Genomic DNA, 24,482 nt, shown 5'->3' with positions numbered 1-24,482 from the left:
AATGCCGGATAGTAAAAAGCGAGGGCGCCATTCCCAAGCATCTAAACTCACACCACTCGGGTTAGTGGTAGATAAACAACGGCAAATGATATTTCAGATACAGTGTCCGTACCAGCTAGCCTCGTCCTTCATTGGCAGTTTAAAAAAAAAACAAATGTGTGGGCCTCAAAGCTGAGAACGAACTCCGTGAACTCCTCATTTCAACATTCGACAACCTGATGAGTGTGTTCCTACGGATAGTAAAACATGGCTCATTGTTTGAAAGGCACACTGGGATAAGAAGTGAGCGTAAAAATGATCCATTAGTCGAGGGAATCAGTTTAAGCGCAGACCAGACTGTGACAGGCGCTAGAATCATAAACTTTGATGAGGGGCAGAGTGATATAGACTTGGATTTTCTCGGTGAAAACAATGATGAATAATTTGCCACTAAAGCACACGTGAGACAAACTCTTGAAATATCTGTTATAATCCTCAAATGCATCATTGTTTCTTGCATTGCTCGCGATCCCTGGGATCGCCTTTGTTCCAGTCTGTAAGAGGATTACGGAGGTGTGATAGCTTTTTGTTTTCCATTGACATTGTAATCAGGTTGGTAAATTTTATGGTGAGACAATCTGGTGCCAACACGTCTTTAAAGGTATACAGTCACCTGTAATCTAAATATGTCCATATATGGTCATGGTATTCAAAATGTCCATGCGAGGGCGCTGTTTTTAAAAAGCAGCTTTCGGCCTAAAATCTGTGATCGGTCAGATTTTCTCTTTCCATGGTAACTGTGGCAAAATTAAAACAGGTGACAGTATACCTTTAACACTCCACTCTACTGAGATTATGAGTGATGATGAAAAATAGCATACTATGAGTAAATAAAGGCAACTGTTGTGCAATACCTAGCACTGAGTGATTCAAAAGACCTGAAAGGTGTTGAACAAGTGAAGAAGAGGAGGAGGAATGATATGGGCCATCTTACAACCTGGTGTACAACAAAGATTCTGAGCCACTAGAACTCAAACTGTAGTAGCGCCGAAGCCAATATGGGGAGAATAACACAAAATCCTGGTCATTGTGTTGAAATTTCGACACCTTTTGATCGTCTGCCCATGGTGTACAATAACACGAATGAGACATGAAAATTGTCATAGAAGTATATTTGAGTTTATTTTACAACAACCATTTTACGTAACAAAGATATACATAATTTACTTATAAAGTGAGAAGTTACCTTCTATGAAAATCTGAGCTTCTATTACAATAAACAAAAATTGTCAATCCTTTCATCGCCACAATTAACCTGACCCCATTCGGTCTACGGTACAGGGAAGATGGATCTTTATAAAGAACAAGGGGATGTCAGGGTTTCAGCTTCACAGTATTTGACACACACTGAGAACTGTCTTTCAAACTATGATAGTGAGACCCGTAGAAAACGTAACAAAAAAGTAAGAACAAATCTCAGCTACATTAGAAGGGTTAGGTTCAAATCGGGCGATGTGGTTGTAAACTATTTAATGACAATGCATCTACAGTAATTAAGAACTGACATCCATCCATGACATGTTAAAATCTGAGCCTGTGAACTTGCCTAAACGTTATACTACTGCAATCAGGGTGTTTATGTGAAATTTTTGAGAAAGTGCCTAAGCAAATGTGTTACCTAAATCATTCTATTGGTGAAGAATTCATATAAAATCATATGAAATGTCTCGCTTGAGTAAAAATGTCTGTGAAGGTGTGTATAAAAAATTGCTTCGCATGTGTAGGCCGTCCCTTGTGTCACAGAATAAACAAATGTACGCAGTTATAGAACAAAGCAAGGCAAAACAAATGAAATTTTTCAGTCCATGAACCGTAATACACCGATAGAATACATCTAATATTGCAGTTATAACTCTAGACACTGGCCAATGAGTGTCAGATATTTCTAGAGAGAAATACTACGTAAACTGCCAGTAAACTGAGAATGTATTCATATTTACAGTGAGAAAGAGAAGATGCTACGTGATAAAAATTAGCAGAGAAATTAAAAAAACAATCACAAACATTGAAACTTGATATCAATATGTTTACATTTATGATAATTTGAGGATTGTAATATCTGAGGCATCCATGCACACACACTTTCAATGCTGATAGTGCAGCTTATATAACACTATATTGTATAAATGTGTGGTTATTCTACTACTGTAAAAAAGTGTATGTACAACTTTAATTACCATTCTTGTAAGTTGACATGTCTGAAGAGGTTGAAAAGAGCAACCTCTTCATACAAATATTTGTGGCAGTTCAAATTTGTTAAACAAGTGTGAAGATAGCCAGGCCAGCAAAGACGAAGAGTGGCAAAATACTGGAGATTACACCAGTACTCCCGTTTCCAATATTGCAAAGGTCGCTGTCACAGCATGTCACACATAGCTCAGTATCTGTAGACAGAAAGAACAATGAACAAATCAATTCGTAGCCCAAAAGAATACAGGCAAATTAAATCTTTTGAAAATAATATTCCCTCTAAACTGGAACGTGTAGCAGAAAGATGCAAATACATGATTCTATATTTAATTATATGGTGACATATGAAGCACAAAATGGTTTTACCTGAATACTTGTCTTACTCTTCGTGAACTTATCTATCTCTATAGTTGATTAAGACTGACATATATAAAGCCTTACTCAATGATTTTAATTGAAACACCTCCAATTTTGCCTACCTGCCTATCAGGTATTCCGGCAACTTTGTTTTTGCCTGGAATTATTTAGAAGTACTCTTCGGAATATATAAAGGAAATTTTACCCTGATTGAGAAATATTTTCTGAGTTCAGAATTTTTGGAATTTTTTACGTCATCTTTCCTCATATGCATATGATCACCTTCATTTCAAGGGAAATCTCAATTAAATTGATAAGTCATTCAAAAAAAGTCCTATAGTTTCTAAGTTAACTATTCATTATCAATATCGATGTTTATTTTGCTTATTTGTGTTGATTAGTCATGTGACCAACGTGCTCTTAAGAAACTCAGAAGGACTTGCAGAAAAGTAGGTTCTCTTTGCCAAATTTCACAATCCTAGACTTGCTGGTTTCTGTATCTATTTGTTTATCATCACTGTATTTAATGAGCACATTTGCATATTTTGGGAGAAATAGTGTTCAGATCTACGAAAATCCGTCCTACTGTAGCATGTCTACTTCTGCCTTATTAATCACAGGGGTACACTTGTAAAACAATCTACCATCAACGATGAGCTGTCTGATAATGAACAGCGATGCAGTAAACTGGTGGCAGTTGACTTCACCAACAGACAAAAGAAAACAATGACAGTCCATATGATATTAAAGAAGAATCAGGAAATGAACATCACTCGTTAGCTTAAGCTCTTTACATACAATATACAACGAAATTTCAAAACAAATTATGGTCTTCGGAACGAAAATACATGACCATTTGACTTGTTATCTTTGATCCTCTTTCATTGGATACAAACCTTTTGTATCCTCATGGCTACCTCGCTGACAACCGTGGTAACAGTCATATATACTAATACAACTTCTGCTCACGTAAAATCGGTCGTCAGAGTTTAATGCTTTGACCGCTGAAACCTGTAAAGAGTAAAATCCCAACATTCTTGTGAGATTTGTTGGTCATGAGTGAAGAGGTGTGTGATTCCCTGTGGTGGAGGTCGAACGCCCTCTTGTGAGAATGATATGCAACCGGATGCCCTCTTGCGAAACTTTTCTGAAAAGAACTCTTGGTGTACATTTTGGAGTTCAAGGAACTATATCATTTAAGGTGTTGTATTGTCTGTCTGGTTTTGTCCTAACTTCGGTATTTTAAACCATAGATCTGGAGAATCAGATGTGTAAAAATGCTCGGTATTCGCCGCCGTTAATTAGCCATCAAAACAAATCAGAGGAACGATATGTTTTCCCTCTGGCCTAAGACAATCAGGGAAATATGGAATACTAAGACAGGCAAAAACTCAGCGTATTCGGTCTAAAAACATCCTCCACTGAACTAACAAATTAAAAAGTACAAAGATACGGACAAAGAATTTCGTTAATTTTGATCTTCCTTAAATTGTCATACTTTGCTTGAGTGCTGGAAGTTTTAATCATTGAAAGATTTTATGAAAACAAACTGTTACAAGACATTAAGATTCTGAACAGTGACAGCTGATCAAGCATGTTAGTACTAAAAATTCTTGTGATAGTAGAAATATAACTTTCCGAACCCCTATACCGTGAATGCCAAACCAATATGTTTCCCTTATCGTGCGTATGTAACATGGTAGTTCATGTCTCCAAATCGGCAGATTTCAACTTTGAACAAATCTTGGCTCAAGGAAAGAGTATAATCAGCTTTAAAAACCAAGAATAAGAATTTGGATCACAGCAAAAAATATCGAACTGTTAATATAAATTTCCCAATATTTACCAACACTTGAAATTCAAAATGGCCGCGATATATGTGTTAATTCCATGAGTAAAATTGCAATTTCACGAGTGGGCTTTCATATAAACCCCTAAGTGCTATACAAAATATATTCTAGGAGTTTTCAGAGTCCAAATGGTTTTTTCCCGAGGCACACTGTGCCTCAGTTAATTATCACTGTTCTCAAAATGTCCGCTAAATGTTCTTACCTGACACATTTGGTCAGCACCACAGGTAGCCTCAAAAGCTGATGATTTGAAATTGTCATAGCAGCTCAGATTCCCTCCACTGACCCCTACAGTATGTTCGCACGAGTAGCATTTGTTTGCGGCCATCACATTGTCAAGGCACACCATCACTGTCCATAACAAAAAGTAAACGTTGTAAGCAATGTTGCTAACGACATTGTATTCTTATTTGGATCAGCTTCGTGTATTAAGTTCTATCAAGTAAACTTTGCATGCATATATATATATATATATATATATATATATATATATATATATATATATATATATATATATATATATATATATATATATATACATACATATATATGATATTATTACTTTTAACCTGAAGTAATTTGTGTTTATATATATATATATATATATATATATATATATATATATATATATATATATACTATATATAAGTAGCTACATATATTATATATTATATTATATTATGTATAAGATATTATTACTTTGTACCTGAAAATTTGTGTTATTATATATATATATGTATATATATATATATATATATATATATATATATATTTCATTGACAAACAAAAACACTTAAATTTACATGTAAGCTTATATATATATATATATATATATATATATATATATATATATATATATATATATATATATATATATCATGAGTTGTCAGCAATGAATAAGAACGTGTAAAAAACATTCTGTCAAAATGCTTTGAATTAGCTTCAGGATTTTTAAGGGAGTTTGGAATTAATTAAAATTAATACGTGCATTGAATTAGTGGGCTCTAAATGTAGCTAGAATCGAAAGACAGATATGTGTTTGAAGTAGCTACATTTAAACCTGGTAAACCGTTTAAGTATACACTGCATGAATTACCAAAAAGGGCATGCTTGCAAAAAGACATGTTTTACAGTAGTTTATTACAAGGCACTTGCATAACTTATATCTGGAAAAATGTTGAACAAATATCTTCAGAAATATTGATGACTTATTGACATAAAAAGATAATAAAAAGGTTTCTGATGCAAAGTGGTTTAAACAAAAGTTGAGAATTCAATGCTTAAGCTTAAGCTGTATTCGATGCAATTGTATCAAGTTTTAAAATTAATTAGCGTTATTTTTCCTACAGTAACTCCTGAAAATCATATCAAAATACTCGAGCTCTGTGAGCACAGCCGAAAGGGCGCATCTCATCCATGGAATAACCGGTAGATTTATTCCGGGACTAGCTGTCATTTGACAATACAAGTGACACTGCACATCGAGTGAGCTGCGTTTAATAATCTATGTTGGCAACACTACACATATATTTTGAGAAGACAAATGGAGTATGTAGTTGATTTCTAAGGTAATGAAAACTAAAAAGTTTGTCCACTGGCCTTTGTAAACACCGGGAATTTTCGACCGGGTTCGAACTCACAACATACGACAGCCAGTGACTATGTTCAATAACCGAGATAAATTGCTACAATTTTTCTGACTGTGACCCCTCCACATGCTGTAGAGTTCACGAAGCACTCGCACTCACATATTCGCTATCGCACATCGCACACAAACTTTGTCGAAGCAATGAATACATACTTACATGCTATTGTGGTCACGACAAAGCGAAACATACTTGAATCTTACAGAAAGCCTTTGGAAGAGCCGCGTAATATCACTGGTGAAAGAATGCATAACATATTTCATTAAGTTTTAATGTGTAGTCACGGAGAACGTTTGAATGCTTTGAGAGTGTAAGGCTGAAATTTATGTGATTGCAAGCAGTCTTGAGGATCTTCTAAAGTGTGTCTCAGAATTTGTTAAACCTAAGTGTAAAACTATTTCTATGCCAGGAAAACTTCCAGAGCGGTGAATTTATTCTCAGCTCCATAAAAAACAAAGCAAGATACAAAAAAATCTGAGACTCTTTTGGAAGAGCGTTGTGACAGCTTGCATTCCAGCAAGTTTGATTCAGATATTTTGAAGAATTGAGACAAAAAAGGGAAAACCGATTTTTAAAAGGTTATGCATATTACGTGTCACGTGATAGTTGTGTAAACAATGGTGACACTGCTGTCACCAAAGTGTCATCCTGTATCTAGGCTTTCAGACTATGTATAATTTACAGGGGTTATGAGCTTGTTAACGACCAGAGAATTGTTAGATTTGAAAAGGTCAATTTTTTGTCATGGAACTTTAAGTTACGTGACATAATAACATTTTGTATATTCACTATATCATAATGGGCATTATATTGTGATGTCAATTCTTTACATTGTTAGGTAAATTTATTATATTATTATGTGCATTTTTTATGTGATGTGAATTCATTATATTGTTATGTTAATCTCTTATATTGTGATGTAAATTGCTTATTTGATGTGAAATTATTATATTGTGATGTGAATTCTTCTATTGTGACGTGCATTCCATATATAGTGATGGCCATTGCTTATATTATGATAGACGTGATCCTATGTGAAAGCGCATTTGCTCTTTGAAATTATAAAGGAACTTCAATGTGACAAGATTTCGATCTCACGAGAGAGCGGCAGGTCCCGGCTGGGGATTAAAGTGAATGTAAACCGAGTTCCGAAGTCGTCCTCTCTGGTAAAACGATAGTATAGTGACGGTTTAACCGTGTACTTGAAAGGATGGTCAATAATGGAAAATTTAAAAAACGAATACGCCCACGTTTTCTTTGCATAAACATGTTTACGTGATTATTTTGAGCTGGAAACAAAGGATCACAGGTTATCGGAGTGTCGATGGAGTGTCCTACAGTGGCATCATCTGGCTCCATGATTAATCACTTGTAGGGGGGGGGGGTCATTTTAAAGCGCGTGATTTAAGAAGTACTTTAACATCATAGTTTTAGGAATATGGAAAATTTCATTTTCCCCATAGAGTTAACACAGGGATGCCGGTCATTTTGATTAATTTTTCAAATATCGAATCGGACTTAGGTAATTTGTCTCTCTAGTACCAAATTCTGCGCGATGACCCTGACTTTTATTAGTGATTTGGTAAGAGAACGGTTAAAAGTTTCGCTGGGGAAAATTTGAGCAAAATGTGTAAGTCTTTCACTTTCGAGACACATATAGTATAATGTAGAGACTGCACACGTTGTGTGGGATACGAAAACTGCTACATGTAGAGTGCGGCTCGTATTTTGAACATAATTTAAAATTCGATTGAACTTCTGATTGTAATTCGCACTATACAATGGCGGCTAATGTTTAACGTACAGAGGTACCGTATAGACTGGAAGATCTGTCACTCGAGAAGGCTCCCTATACGCTTCCCTCTGCAAGAAGGGTGAGCGTAGAGAGCGCCTCGGGCGACGGATCTTCCAGTCTAAGGTACCGTGACGATAAACCTGAAACCTTCCCAGCGCTGAAATACATCCGAACAATTGGCTCATCACAGTGCACTGATCATTTCCCGACATAGATGATTATGACGTGACGTCATCGCCTGAACGAAAGTGATGACGTAACGGGACCTCGGGTAAGCCGGTGCTAGACACTGATCAAACGTGACGGCCATTCAAGTCAAGAAAAATCAATACTATTTTCAAAAGGAAGATTCGCTAAGTTTTTTAGACTAGCTAAGATTGGAAACGAGAATTGGGTTGACCGCATTTTGGCAACCATTGGTATTCCACAATTTGTATTTTTGTCCATATTTTCCGTGGACCAATCAACCCAAATGCCGGCCGTTTAATTTCATGTTTGGATTCGCTGGTAGGTCGCCCTCATGAATAATATAATTAATATTACAGGTCGTTATCATAAAAATTCACAACAAGCACTTAAAACGTTTCTTCGTATGTGCCCTGTAATTCTGCGTTTGTATGTTATATGACAATAATTGACGAAACGTGTATGTAGTGAGGGAGTCTAGCATCGCTTTATGGAAAGCGAACGAATCTTGGCACACAGTACTGGTTTTACGCGAGTACGGAACTTCAATTGAGTCGCTCATCATTCCTAACAGCAAATTAAAATCCAGCGTATGGCGTAGGTGGAAATGATTCGAAAAAACTGTGTTATAACCCATCCCCCCCCCCCGAAATATAATGCTGAACCTTTACTCATATATGCCACATTCACGAATTATTACTAATGATCCTAACCTCATAACCTCAAGTTTCTATTTGTTTGTTTGTTTGTTTGCTTGATTGGTGAGACAGTTGAATGAGGGGTTTTAGACACTTAGTTTCTACTGTTAATACCCAAAATTCTTCACTATCATCAAGAATCTGCCTTCTCATTTCCCGAAAGTCTCAATTTCGGTAACAGTTATATTTCTGGAGTGCGAGTGGGAATATTTGTTCTAAATGAAGTTTGTTTGGAATTTTGGCAAAATAACTATTACATTCTTGTTTATTTTCAAGCACATCTTCGTTAGTCCCGTGGCTACCGACTGTGCTTAATCAGAAACTGACCCACTTCAGTGCGACTACTGATGGAAAAAGCACATGATGCGTTAATGATTAATACAGATATATACTTCTACCTAATACCAAGCCGTCCAAACCAGCGAAAATAAATTCATGACCTGATTTCCGATTGTTATATTGTCACGCTTGCTGCTTCATGGATGATAAGTCGAGAGGTATCGGTCAAGGATCGTGACGCTTTCAGTAAGTGAAGCTGACACTAAGTTGTCGCTTATATGCACCACTTTAAATCTTTATCGCTAAACTGCCATGGAGACGACTCGGACTCCAATGTGACCTCTACAACGACCGTCTCAGCTCTGTGCTACTCTTTGTGTTAAAAGTACACCACTTATATCGTTTTTTAAAATCTATACATTGTAATTCCTACTTTAATAACATAAAGTACCGAGAGAATGTAAAAGATGTCCAAAACTAGTCTAAAGTTTGTCAAAACCGTTACGTTGTTCTAAAATTCAGAGCTTTTTTTACACGTTTGTGACTATAACAATACGTATTGACTCTTTAACATAATTAAAACAATACATCACTATACGTTCTTACGGTTTGCTAATGGAACGTAGCGTCTTTAAACATCCAGGGTTGCAAATGAATTAAATAGTGTAAAATATATAACAATAGCAAGTTTATACAAGGAATTTCTTAGCCTTGACCAAGCGAGAGACGCTAGATATCACCTGGATATCATCGTACACCAAACATGGGAAGGGCGTGGCACTGGTTACAATATCACGCTAAATGTCATTTAAGGTAGAACGCACCCCGGGGACAGAAATTCGGGCCTTCAAATTTTATCAATTTTCTTCTGACCTACCACTTGTTGGGGCTCATTTTGAAGCTCTTGGCGAAAGAAAGGTTTTCACCGCCTTAGTTTTTCGAAAACCCAAAATTTTATTTTTTCCCATAGAATTAACACAGGGATGGCGGCCATTTTGGATTTCAAATATCGAGAAATTGCAAGTTATTTGTCTCTCTGGTACCAAAGTTTGCACGGTGACCCCTGATTTTTATTCTTGCTTTGGTAAGAGAATGGTTGAAAGTTCCACTGAGGAAAGTTTGAGCAAAAGTTTAAGTCTTTTACTTTCGAGGTGCATATTACCTTAAGTTCAAAGCACCCTTTCACGTTTCACTGTGTTTCTTGGCTCTGAAATGAATGAATTGTCTATAACTTGAGACGTGAATATTCGAGTCCGATTTACACCGGTAATTAGTTTCTACACAACCTTCACTTACGCCATTAAGTAATGCGTTGAACTTTTTGCTCTTGATAATTTCAAGTCTTTAAGTGGACATCTGCACCTCCGGATGTCGAGAACTTGAACTCCAGCGTATTAAACAGATCCCTGACTGGGAAGGCGACCAAGAATCGACAACAGCTGCGCATACAGTCTTAGAAGTGTGGAAAAGGGCGTGAGGATATCGATCTTTGACCTGATACTAATACTTTGGTTTCTGTGGTATTTAAGGAGTATCATCCCGTCTTGGCTGGGTCGGCACGGTTTTTAGTTGCTTCGAGGGAGGTTCCTTGCCTGAAATAACACAGTGGTTGGCAAGCGAAAGTGGTTTGAGGAGATGACCAGAGTGTCATCGGACTTATGGTCGCAGCTACTGAATTTGGCGCGAAGCACACTCACGATAGCTATCCGCTGTAGTTCTGTGTAATCCGGTATCCGCAAACTGGCCGCCCAAAACATCTCAACCTAGCCCACAGTTACGAGTGTAGTGATACATAGCGGCCGCCGCGTAGTATGCAATTATTCTATGCATACTACGCGGCGGCCGCTATGTATCACTACACTCGTAACTGTGCCCTAGCCCTACGAGTATGGCGAAAGTGTCCGGCTTTGGCTCCGCCGCCTCCCCACGTAGCCAAAGCCGGACACTCTCGCCATACTCGTAGGGCTAATCTCACCCTAGATATGGCTAGGACACTAAACGTGCCTTCAAAAGTTGAACTTACCCAATCAGGTGTCGTAAAAGGCGACTGTATCAAATGTTCGTCGATATGGCCTGCGCTAAGCCTTCCTAATCGGCAGAATCTCCGCTATGTGTGGGCTATTGACAAGTTAATATGCGTTTTTAAATTACAGTCTATTACGTAACTCATTGCATTTAAAAGTGCCCTGTTCTTTGTCTTGTCTATTGAGCGTCCATATACAGATATCAACTCCTAATCCGCCAATCATATGCCGTTGTCACGAAGATGCCCTGCGGCAACAATACACTGCTTCGAAAACATGTCTCAAAAGGACACTCAATAATTTGGAATTTTTTGCATTGCAATTTCAATTTATTTGCATACATATGTTTAATTTGTACTGCATTATTTACATGTATTTTGTCAGTATGTTTTAATTTATTTATGCTAATTTATTCATGATGATATTATTTTTATATCTTGTCCTTCCATTTTATCATATCATGCAGTCTCATTAGATTTTTTGAGTATAAGATTTAATTCAAGCGAGTTTAAATATAGAATAAAGACATTTGGGTACACAGAGTAGGGGAATTCCGGGCAAAGGCGGCTAATGTATTTTAGCTTCGAGGCGCATAACGTCTTAAACTATGCATACTTACCGTACGTTAGCTGTACCGCTTTCAAGGCTGAGGAAATTATAGGTATCCATTTTATCGATTCTGTAGCTGTGGGTCCATAGCTGTGGTGTTTTCAGACGGGATTCCTGCCTTTTACGGGCTGGTTTTGACTTTTACGATTTTAACCCCGCCACCACAAAGTCAAAACAAGCCCGTAAATGCCGTCTGAAAACACTACAGCTATGGGCCCACAGCTATAGATTCTGTAGTGTACTCTTTGGAATTTTCACACCAGAAATTAAATATATAGGTCCTACATCATCTGACTTTGATCATTAAGACCACGGGGGCCTGTTTTCTAAAATTCTGCTCTGTCACACAGTGCCGACATACATGTATACGCCTAGGTTATACGTCTATGAGGCGCGTTAGCGCGCGCAGCAGAGCGGAATTTTGGAAAACGGGCGACTGTGGCTAAAATAATTAGTGTTTCGATCGCCCCCGCAATACACAGTTATTCCATCGTCGTAAAGTACGTGCCTCTTTACGGCAACAGCTCAGCGCTACCCGTTAATTGCGTAGGTCAGCGGAGCGGAAATTATTGCTCTGGCTCGCGACAATTTCATGGTAAGTTTTTTTGAAGTCGTGAAAAACTTAGATAAAATTTAAAAGCTGTGAAAAATTAGATAAACCTGCGCCTGAACTTTTGAAAGGCGTAAAAAGTCGGCTGACTGGACTTTGGGGAAACACGCCAACCGGCAACTTTTACTCGGTGGTAACTATCTACAGCGCAAAACTCTTTGTGTGAGACAAGGGTAGAACCAATCTGATTAAAATTAGATGTAGAATACGGCGACGTCTGTACTTTCGCGGTATTCTCTTGCTGTCGCCTCTCACCGCGAAAGTATACAGACGTCGCCGGAAGCGTACTCTACACCTTATTTTAATCAGATTTGGGTAGAACTACTAGAAGTGACTCCAAGGCATACATAGTGATTTTAAAAGTTACTGTTCTTGGTGTGACATAGACACTCTCTCTATTTTGTCTGTAGGCCCATTCCTGTTGCGAAGAGAAAAGTGCATTCGTTTTCCGAAAATTCTCATCAAATTTTAGAGATATGATAGGCCTAATGATAAATCTTCAAGTTTGTTTTCATAATCGAACATTGAGTCATGTAACGATTACTTTTCATATATTCGTCTTCATTTTTGTGCTGGGAAACAAGCTCATGGCAAGATAAAATTATAATGCTAGAATCGAACACGGTCCGTCCACTTGTGGAGGGACCGTGAATTGAATGGCCGGCCAGGTATTGGATTCCAAAGCCCTGGATTTGAAGGACACAACAACTTTGAGGTCAAAGGTCATAATTTGAGCATGCGCTGTTTGAACGTCATTTGTGTCTACACGGAAGCGTTCGCACAGCTGATACAAGGTCATTTTGTCGGTCGTGTGCTAAGAAATTGTATTGCTTTTGGAGAAGTGTGCATTGATAGGCAGCCACAGTTTACTGAGGTTGAAAGATTGCTGGTATGTATATCATTTGAACCTTTCCTAGCATTACAACGGCGGCGTTGGATGCGGCCTCGTCGTCCCGTCCGCGTCCCGTGAGCTTTCTCGATTGCCGAGTGATTGCATCACCAACGCTTTGCTTACCCAGTGCTTCCTAGTGCTGCCATGCTGTGTAACTGTGAGAAGGTCCCGGGTGCATGGAATTGCTAGTGTAGTATACGCAGAGAAGGGCCTCTTCTCTCTATGTATACTATAATGGCAATTCCATGCATCTGTGGGGAAGCACATATGCTTGCTAGTATATTAAGGCTAGCCCTGCGTACAGGTCTGTGTGTTCCCGGCGTGAGAGGCCGTATCACGCCGGGAATACACAGACCTGTACGCAGAGCTAGTATACGGCTTACAATGAGCTGAGCGCCTGTAGATTAAATAATCGTATACCGTTATGCGGTAGTCAAGGTAAACGGTACCCCCACCCCAGGGCAAAGTGGGGGATTTGGAAATTAGTCATGAATTTTGCTAAATGCCTCACTCTCCAGGGAAAGACAATCTGAAAAATCCCCACCTTAGACAAATCCCCCACCCCAATGGGTTGGGCATTCATAAATTCTCCACTTGTCCATGAAAGTGACTAGGGGGATCAATATGAGGTAATTTGCCCCACCCCCTCAGGCGTAGTTTTATGACAAACACGGCCTAATCCCCGATATTTGCCCCCTATCAATATCGCCCAGAGGAATTACACTGACTGCTGTATTACCATGCATGTAGGTGGTTGAGTCTCTCTGTGTGTGTGTGAAATGGTTCTGTAAATTCATGAAAAGATACCAGCTGGTTAGCCCTGTGTGCTGTGTGCTACCAACGTGGCGTTGTGGTGGGAAGCCGTACAATGCCTGTATATTATGCAGGGCTACCAATAGGTAGCCTGGGACCTCTCCTGCAGTCCAGGGTACCCCATACTGCCCCTGGTACTAGATTTGTTCTTGGGAACAGCGCAACAACACCATGACATCATCAAAATTTCAAGACTCTCGCTTACCATATTTCACTTTCAATATTACACATTTAATAATTTTTATCGTAAATAATAATTTTTTCAATTGAGAGTGACAATTTAAGATACCAATTCTGTACATTAACAGGTAAATATGCAGGTGAAGACATAGACAACAATGTTTTATGCAATGTTTTGTTTTGTTCTTGCTATACCGCACTTTCCGAAGTGTGTTGTTATGCAATAAAGTATTATTATTATTAACAATGGTCAAAGTGTCTTGATACTGATAGCTACGTCAAGCAGGTAAATTTTTTTGTGAAATTTACCTCATTGAATAAGCAACTACTTCACGTAAAAAAAAGCATGCAGCTAAATCAAAATGTTTTAACCCTTTCACCCCCAGTTCCCTGTATACAGGTCCAACTTTACCATAGAAAACAATGGATTTGGGACAAACCATGGTGGTGAAAGGGTTAAAGCATATCATAAGGGCCAAAAACTTATTAAAAATATCATTCGTTTTATCTGCTTTATTACAGGAAAGAGCCGCAATACAACAGTGCTTGGGACGTTTTATATTCAGGAAGACTGATGATGTGTACTCAGAATGAATATGACCTTTGACCTCTTCCTGTGCAGCTGATCTCATTGGTGCATCGCAGCTGTGAAATGGTTGCTAATTGGCTCATTGACTTGCTGTCATGGAAACGATTCCTGGGGTTTGCCTTGCTTGGGTGTTTCTGCTGCGCGGGTGACACCGCCATGCAGTTGCCATGGATATCAAGGAATATGGCGCTGAGTGCGATCGCGGACAATGGCATACATGCCGTGATTGGACTGTGGTGTTGGTCATTGGTGAGTGGACTGCAGAGAATTGATGACGTACTTCAAGCCATTTTGTGTGGTGTCCTGTCAAGTGCTGTGGACTTGGATCACTTCATTGCTGCAAAGTCATTCAATTTGAAAGTAAGGATGGGATAAAATTATTTATTTCAGTAACACCTTAATTTAATTTTATATATCTTTAATGTGCACAAATTTATGTAATGTTAGTAAAATACTGATATATATATATATATATATATATATATATATATATAGATAGATAGATAGATAGATAGATAGATAGATAGATACACACAGACACAACTGAGTTGATCAGGATAATCTCAAATACATTTCCACTACAAATTTGTTTCCCATAGGCGGCAGAGCCACCTACACTCATCAGGTGGCTGTGATCGACTGAAGCTGATGATTGCATATGTTGTTAGGCGGGGAACAATTTATTTTTTTTTTGTGGGCACCTGTTTGTTTGGTGCGCAAAGTTGCATATATTAGTGACTGCATCGGGGAAATTTTCTCCTGTGTCTGCAGGTCGATACTAATTCGTTTCTATTGTGGAGGGAGCACATTTCTGGATATCTGATGAGTATGCATTTCTTGTAGCGGCACCGATTGCATTTATTGTGACATTAGAGTATTGATTGCATCGCTTTATTATTTTCCAGTCAATCCTGTATCCTGTCTTTGCATCTTTCAGTGACCAAGTGTGTTTGCTCAGTTCAGTGCTGTTTTTGTATTCTGTGTTGCGGAATGATAGCATGTTGTTATTATATCCTGTTTTGAATGGAGTCTCCGTCAGGCCAATGTATGTTGCATGTGTGTTGTTGTCTTCTCTGTTGACCGTTGCTTGGTAAACCACGCCCTCGATGAGGCATTTTCCTGGCAGTGGGCATTTGCTCTTATGTCTGCAGCTCCCATTTGGTGGCGATGGTTGCAGTTGTATTCTTGTTTTCCATTTCCTTGGCAAGTACTGATTTGTTGTGTGAAGTGATAATACTTTGCATGTTCGGCATACAGCTGTAGCTTAGTTTGAGTGTATTCCTGTTGAATATCTTCCTGAGTGGATGATCGTGCCGGAAACATTTGTCGATTAAATGTAGAAATCTGCGCCTGGTGTTGGTGTTGACGCTATTGTTGAACGGTGGGTTGAACCATATGATGTTTCGTGTTCGTGTGCGTTTTTCCTAATGCTGTACAGGTTTGAAAGGGAGTTGGTGGTCATAGCAGCTCTTCCTGAGTGCATCTTGGTATGGCGTGATGGCTCATATCCACAAGTTCATGTGATCAAGGCGCTTTACAATTATTATTACCCCTGGTCACTGGACCTAATATAATACCACTCAACTCCCTTTTGAGCAAACAACAGCTCGCATGTGCAGCCAAGTGCAGCAGAGCTAAACGCACACTTGCTCAAGGACACAACACCACAGCTCTTTTGCCGCAAAATGAAAGAGTATCAAAATACAAGTTATAGCATTAATGTTTGCATGATTTTCTTCCGGTATAATGTTTGATATTCACACATTATTTGAGTGATTTCCTTCTCAGCATGGATGATCACAAGTTGCAACAATAATCGGTGTGATCATGGTCCAAACCATGCTGAAATGGAAATTATAAAAATAACATTTCATGACATGCAACCACTGACTTCACTGGTAAACAGAAGCGCAACGATAACAAATATTGAAAAGGAAGCCTCGGTAGATTTTGACATGCTTAAAATTACAATGGTCAAGGATTCATTAGCATGCTATTGGGCAGACTGATAAAAACTTGATTTTGATCTTCTCCAGTCTGCTTTTATGCCTTTGGAGACAGTCTCTACACAACAAATACCTGGCCTTTATACATTAACTACTACAATTACAAATACTTCTATCAAAGACCAGTCTCATTCTCAGTACCTTAACCCTGTACCTGCCAGACAGTATCATCGACTTCCCTAACAGCCAACTCTGTGAAAAGCAATACTGAGCAGAAAGAATGCGTATTTCCACCCATTTGGCTTGGTCTGTTCCAACAGCTTTAGTCCATAAAAATCATGTTTTGCAGTATCTGTGATTTTAGGGGCCTTCAAATATTCAAATATTTTGTTAAAAAGCACCAAATGGCACATATTGTGCTTCACTAGTTTTCACCAACTTTACCTGATGATGAAATATGAACTTTGCAGGAAAAGGGCTAAGTATATTTTCTACCTAAGTGAGTCAGAAACGTCTCAGGCTGTTGTCCATTTTTACAACATACAAGATTCCTGCTGGTATAACAAGATTACAGAAGTCCAAGTAAAGAGTTTGGTTGTACAGGAATTTTAAACCAGAAATGCCTGAAAAGTTGAAAAAGATACATATGTTTAGCTAGTTTTGCAAACAAACAGAGCTTTTTGCCCTTGAAATGTTTGTATTTACCAGATCACTTTCACGAAATCTTGCTGCGTGACTATTTTAACCTTTTACCCACAATGCATTGCAATACCTTGCAGTTTGACCCCTCAGCACAAGACAAAAGATATTTAAAACTGTATTACCAGCGTGTACCATGGTACATGTCACACAGAGCTTCACTTTAATTGCATATTTCTGTAAATTTAGAGAAAGTACTACAGAGCGGAATGTCTGGTATTTGCATACATTATAGCTCCTTAATGAATTTGTGTTCTATTTGAAATTGATGTCTATTGTTATTGTTCAGAAACATGACTGTGTAAACGTATCGGTTGTTATGATAAGCTAAAGCAATGACAATAGGGCAAGATTATAGCCCCGGGTCAAATACTGGGCATTTCAATATCATTCTTTGACAGCACATGTCAAACAGCTGAGAAGTTAATATATACACATAATTTAAAGATGGGGGAAAAAGTTGATACAGGTAATGACACTGAGCTGTAACAGCTCCACCTTGATGTCAGAATTGCTCAGTCAGGATTCTTAGTAGATTGAAAGATCAGTCATTCAAGGACGCTCAATACAATCCCCTCCTCTGAGAGGGGGTAGCTTAGAGAGAGCACCCTCGAACGACGGATCTTCCAGTCAATATTTTTATATGGACTTACCAGAACACATAACAGGAATGGATAGTTTTTGCAGAGTGTCATAGATTTTGCATTCAGTTTGCAGCCAAAATTTTCACATGCAATTTACAACATTTTTTCCGCTCGACGTGGATTGATCAGGTGTTTTTTTTCCGAAAAAATTCCAACTCTTCCATTACAGTGCTAGTTCTCATAGCCCATTGTGTATCCGAGCAAAATTGTCCTTCTTTACATTTGCTCATTTTGTTCCATATGTTTCTGTTTACAGGATGCTCTCTCGTTGAAATCAAGACCCCCTTTCCACGCAACAACGCTGATTCCTGTGATAGCGTGCTTTCTCAAGTTGTTGATCTATTTACATCCCATGCCGCGTCTCCGAAACCTTCCATGGATTTTCTCCGTGGCGTGGTTCTCACATCACATCAGGGACGGTACACGCAGAGGACTGTGGATGTGGCCGTTCGGCAGCACGCCGCCAATACCCTATTGGTTGTATCCCGTAGTAACTATGGCGCTGCCGCTAGTTACCATGGTGATTTTGCAATCAATGGATGGTAGGAAAAGTCAGACATTTGCAACTATTCCTCAACAGCTCGTGTAAGTTTAGATATCAGTGTCTTACTAAAGGTTAGGACTTTAAACCTTCCTCAACAACACAGGAAACAATTCTGTCACCAAATCAAGGATAAAACTCACTAGTCACTGTGCAGAGTTTGGTTCTAGAGAAACAAAGTACCTATCATTTACAGATATTTGAAATTCAAAATGGCAGCTGTCCCTGTCTAATCTCTATGAAAAAAAAATTACTTTTTAGAATTTTGAAAAACAACCTATGATGGTGAGCAGTTTTGTATTTGAAGAGTTTTAAAATGAGTCCCACCCAGTAGTAGATCAGAAAAGAATCTTTAATATTTGATGGTCTGAATATCTCTCCCTGAGGCATATTATTACATGCCTCGTATATCGAACGTCACACACTCCATAGGAGTCAATGGTAACTTGTCGATGACGTCGCGAGCAGCAAAGTCATCATTGGACTGAAAGTGAACCGGAACTATTTTCAACTTGACAACTGCAAGATGAAAAAATGATCAATTTACATCTTTACTTACGAAATAGTTTTTTTTACAAAATTATACAAAAAAATATATGAATAGCAGTGATTTAAACATATCAATGTGCTGTTGGATGATGAAGATTGTTCTATTTTCAACAGATTGTCATATAAAATGGCAATAAGGCATATAATTGTCATTTGTGCATAAACCAAAAAAATTTGAGAGAAAATTTATGTCAGAGAGGCATGTAATATAAATATTATAGCCCAATCAAGGAACTGTACTCTCGGGGCAGGAGACCATTTGCCCTCATTATGTCGGGCAAATGGTCACTTACCCTCGGGCACATAGTGCCATGTTTGGGCTATAATATATATTCTACTCCAGAGGATACTTTCTTGACCTCTCTAGTAACCTTTTGTTCGCAACAATAATTTATTGGTATAAAGTATTAAAAACAGAAGATTTTACTATAGTGTATGAGCAAAATGTCAATATTTGCTGGAAAAAAATTCACAGTGGGATTCTGATTAGAAATTCACTGTATATGGTTGTTATGAAACTGACAATCATGCTATCAATTCAACAAATTAGAAAGGTATCAACTACATGTATTGTCAAGTGAATTTCCTTACTTATATAACTCATTATGAGTTCATTTGCATATTCATACAATGCTCTGTAATATTCTCTGCATAGATGAAATGTGCCTGGTTAAGACAATTATTATTAATTGGCCAGCAACCATAGAAATAATTGGCGACGCCCTGACCATTGACTTTTATTTATGGGTACTGGCAATAGGAAAGCCAGAAAATAGACAGGCGAGGTGGAGGCTTGCCAAGCCTTTTAATTTAGGCTTTCTTCTTGCCCGAGCCCATAAATAAACATTAATGGTCAGGGCGGAGTCTGTCATCTCAATTATATTATAAATGAACTCAAGAAAACTGTCAAAATGTCCGAAATTTTTTCATGTGAAAGACAATGGAGCCACAGAATATGTGCAATATGCCACGCACTGTCATGCACACTGTAACACTTTTGCAAATCAGATTTTTTGGAAAAAAAAATTGTGTAAAGTTGGCCCACAAGTGCTTCATCATCGTTTTGACATTGATTGTGAACTTTGTACAAATCAGAATTTACGTTTTAGCTGTTAAATTACTATGTTGATATTATTATTCATATTCACAGGCATATAAACGAACCATTACTGTGTATTTGTGGTCAGTCACGTGATTCAGCTCGACAAATTAAAACGCGACAGACAGGGCATGGTAATATAATGCAGTTTCTTCTTCCGTTCCCCAAGAGGCATGTTGAGATAAACAATGCTCAGCTTGTCAACTCAGCCTGTATATGTGTAAACTGCCTATTTTATTGTTCACAAGTAAATTGTAGTTCAAACAATGTAAATACTTAGCAAGCATTTAACACTATATTGGTAAATGCTGTGTTGATAAACCAAACAATGCATGTTTCAACATGATTTTGGGAGTAGAATACAATGGACATACAAATCAAAAACTGTGAAAAACCATCAAAAGGTACAGCTTCTGGCCCTCTACGGTAACAAGCTGCACATGTAAGTCTTATGAAGGTCACAAAATTATAGATTAAATAGTAATATTCATTTTTTTCCCAATCACGTAACATGATCAATTTGATGTCATGGTAGCCTAAACTTGCAAGGAAATCATACAAGCTCACTGTTCTTTAACCTTGTAATCACTATGGTTTGGCCCAAACCCACTGTTGTCAATGGAGGTTTTGGACCTGTTTACTGTGAATTAGGGGTGTACAGTTCGGAACAGTGAACTTATCAAGTCGTCTTGTTTTGTGTCGGAATTATCACTTCATTTAAACATTTCTTTTGTGCCATTTTCATGTAGGTAATTATTTATTTAGACTTCGAGATCCCTCACTCAAGCGCACATGCTGCCTCCTGTAAACGGAGAGAGAGCATACAGATGACCCTCAAGCGATTGTTCTATTTACTGTGAGACAACCAAAAGCAATAAAAGGGGAATCTGCATAGCTGCATCATATTCAAGAAAGGTATAAAATTTGAAAACACGTGTACTTCTCAAGGGAGTGAAAGATAGCCGTGGCTGCATGGTTAAAATGAGCTGTGGCTGAAATCAACAAGCCTCGTAGTAAAATCTACCCTAGTCTCTATTTCAGGGTCAGTCTACAAAGCCACACAGCAGTAAATGTTTTAAACAAATAATGATTAAAGTTCAATATTTCTGCTGCGAATAGAAATACTTGTTTGTGTTTCAAAATACATCATGTATACAATGAAGATTTAATACAGAATCCGTCATTGGTGCATTCAAAATGTGGGAATATATTTGCTGCCCCTGTAATAAAACATAATACCCATTGTGTGCAGTTGTTGTTGATTTTGATTACACAACAGATTGACCTTCTAAAGTTCTCTTTTGTACGTAACAAGAAATGAAATGTGTTGTACGGATCCATTTAATACTTTTGATGTATTTCAAATTTTAGTTGTTTCTGTATTGATAATAATACAACATTTATCAGAATTCGACAGCGAAGCTGCTGCTGTGAACTGCAATTAAACTGTTTACACTAACTGGTTTCTACTGTAGCTAGCTGGGGTGTCAGTGTAGTGTGTCATAACAGGTCAGTTTCTGTTAGTTTATTTTGATTGTCCAATTGCAGAGTAAAAGCTGATCTTGTGTCATCTGACTCTGTTAATGCTGTCGACTTTGCCAGCTAGCTACAGTTGAAACTAATTAGTGTAAACAGTTTTATTGCAGTTCACAGCAGTAGCTTCACTGTCTAATTCTGAAAACTGTTGTATAGAGTTTGTACCACTCCCAGAGCCATGCATGCTTAAGTCCATATTTTTCACCTTTATAACATATTACCTAAACAATACTTTTCTGATATTTTAAATAAGATATTGGTCAAAAACTGAAGCCATTAAATAATCATATCATTTTGGTTCAAATCATCACGAAAATTCTTGAAAAGTTCATAAAATGAAAAAAACAAACAAACAGTAACACAAAATTTTGTTGGGAAAAATCAAGGCTCTCAAAGAGATGACACACACTGTCCCTGTAATAAATTTTCACAGCAGACAATATACACTGTAAATAGAATAGAGGCAGCAATTGGCACCACTCTGAATCAGAAATCTCTATAAGACAAATGTCAACCATCACAAAATTTTACAGCTGTCAGAGTTTTCTGTAAACAAAATTGTGATTCTTGTGCATTCTTCAAAAATGTAACCCATACATGTTAATCCTTGCACGGCAATATCTTATTTAAACCACAATGGCCTATAATCTTGTAAGGTCCTTGAAGAACATAAAACACCCTGTTTTCATGTCTGCGTTCATTCAAAACTCATCTTTTTAGAATTTTATTTGTTGGTGAAATGATTTATTTTTATTTGATTGTGTGAAAAATATATCATGTAAGTACTGTGTTTCAAACAACAGCATTAGAAATCAAACTGTATATTTTTTGGTAGTCATAAGGAAAGCTAGTAAATTGTATTTTAAAAGAAACTTACATATGTAAGATAAATAATGTTTGCTTAAATAAATAAATGTATGTTTAAACATGAAAATCCCAGCATGGAGTAGTGTGTGCTAACATGCAGGAAGGATGGGAGTTGGTACTATCAAAGGTAGACTGGCCCCAAGTTGCTTGGCTTGTCTCGCCAGGGCAGTAACTGTCTGACATTCACTCCACGATCTAAGCAGCATCCTAGAACCTGGCCTTTCAGTCTGCTGAGGTTCATTCATTCCTTAATTTCATTCTGTTTTGATATTTATATGCCCACAGACTTGCAGCGAGTCTGTATCAAAAGGTAAAGTCTTCATGAAATAGTTTTTCATTGATGTTGTTGGTATTTTCAAAATTAGGCTGCAGCTAATATTAAATGAATATAATTATGAATTTGAAAAAAAGGACATATTATACTGATACCAAAAATAAAAAGTGCATAGTGATATGTGACCCCTGTTCATTCCAGTACTTTTTATGAAAAGCACAAAAAAAAAACAATGTCATGAGGCTCCCACCGTGAGATGACCAACAACAATAAATGCCAACCTAAATGAGGTTTTTTGAGCTCCCTAGCATCTTTAATTTTGAAGACTTTTGGCTTTTCTGTTTTCCTGCCCTGATATGTATCCACACAGCTCTATTTTGTTTACTTTAGTTTTAAATTTCTTTGTTTTATTTTGTTTTGTTTATTTGTTTTTTTCTTATACTAGAGTCAATGAAGAACCTCTCTCAATCTTTTTCTGTTACTAGAACAATAAGTTCAAAAATTGGTGTCTGCGCTAGTCAGGTTGAAAAGAGCTCCATGTAACAACTTGAAGTTGTTCATGTTTGAGTGTTTGAGATCCACTCAACGGCCGATGGTGGCGCTATGACTGAAAACATTGCACCACACCTATCGGCTATAGGCCCTTGGCAAAATCCTCGACGAACTACGTTTTGGTAAAGGTTATGGTGGGTAAAATTACTAAAAGTAACATGAAAAGTGTATACTTGTTCCAAAATCAGTACGAAATTCTTTTCTGTATCTCTCCATATGCCTATGTGACGTTGAAATAGTCCCATGTAAATAAAAATACTGAAAAAATAGCATCGCAGATCACCTGACAGAATGACATGTTTCCCTGTACGTGTACGGCTGTGTTGGTACAGTCGAGAAATTTGAGTTGACGCAGCGCTACAAACAAACAACTGTTATAAGTGTAAGTACCTTTATTTTGTTGAATATGGTAAAGTCATCATCAGAAAGTACAGTATCTTCTCCACGGAAACGGAACTCCCTTATATTTTGTCCTGTAACGTTTGTCGCAAAATGTCAGCAGAAATACACATCAGCTTAGGTACCGTTCAGTTTTTACGGCCGGGGGGGGGCCCGGCAAAATCCAGGGGGGGGGTCATCATAATTTTGGAATCAGCAAAGGGGGGGGTCATCGCTTTTTCACTGGTAGGAAAGGGGGGTCACCACATTTTCAAAAACATAATACCAACAATAAAGTTCACTTTATGCCATGGCCATGATCGACCCTCTTTACCGGCGGGCCGCCTTCGGCAGCCCACTACAATAAATATACATTATGTATTACCCATGACCCTCTTAAGGGCAGACGCCTTTGGCGGCCCACTCCAATTAGGTTTACTTCATGCAATGGCCATGATTGACCCTCTTTACCGGCGGGCCGCCTCCGGCGGCCCACTACAATAAATTGACTTTATGTAATACCCCACGGCAATCTTACCGTAAAATTCCCAATTGAAGCCGCGGCTTGTATTAGAAACATTTTTGAGGGACCCCTGGGATCACGCACTGAATAATGGTAATGGCCGCGCGCCTTCAGCGG

General features: G+C 38.0%; 1 protein-coding gene and 1 long non-coding RNA gene across 2 annotated transcripts; one reads left to right on the top strand and one right to left on the bottom strand.

The window, feature by feature from the left end:
• Window positions 1–1,136: 1,136 nt before the first annotated feature.
• LOC139123675 (uncharacterized) lies at window positions 1,137–11,220 on the bottom strand. Its single transcript, XM_070689847.1, has 5 exons — window positions 11,064–11,220; window positions 6,242–6,316; window positions 4,639–4,787; window positions 3,483–3,597; window positions 1,137–2,423 (listed from the first exon to the last, which is right to left on the bottom strand). Exons 2-5 carry the CDS (start codon window positions 6,270–6,272, stop codon window positions 2,296–2,298), a joined length of 423 nt encoding a protein of 140 aa, XP_070545948.1. The 5' UTR covers window positions 6,273–6,316; window positions 11,064–11,220; the 3' UTR covers window positions 1,137–2,295.
• Window positions 11,221–13,031: 1,811 nt separating this feature from the next.
• Window positions 13,032–22,705, top strand: LOC139123674 (uncharacterized). Its single transcript, XR_011549745.1, has 3 exons — window positions 13,032–13,172; window positions 14,691–15,117; window positions 18,303–22,705. It is a non-coding gene; the product is annotated as an uncharacterized lncRNA (long non-coding RNA).
• Window positions 22,706–24,482: the final 1,777 nt, after the last annotated feature.

Source organism: Ptychodera flava (assembly GCF_041260155.1).
Source record: "Ptychodera flava strain L36383 chromosome 23 unlocalized genomic scaffold, AS_Pfla_20210202 Scaffold_23__1_contigs__length_28996876_pilon, whole genome shotgun sequence".
Taxonomy (NCBI): domain Eukaryota; kingdom Metazoa; phylum Hemichordata; class Enteropneusta; family Ptychoderidae; genus Ptychodera; species Ptychodera flava.
The sequence above is the reverse complement of the archived record's forward strand: the minus strand, read 5'-3'. Positions and strand labels throughout refer to the sequence as shown.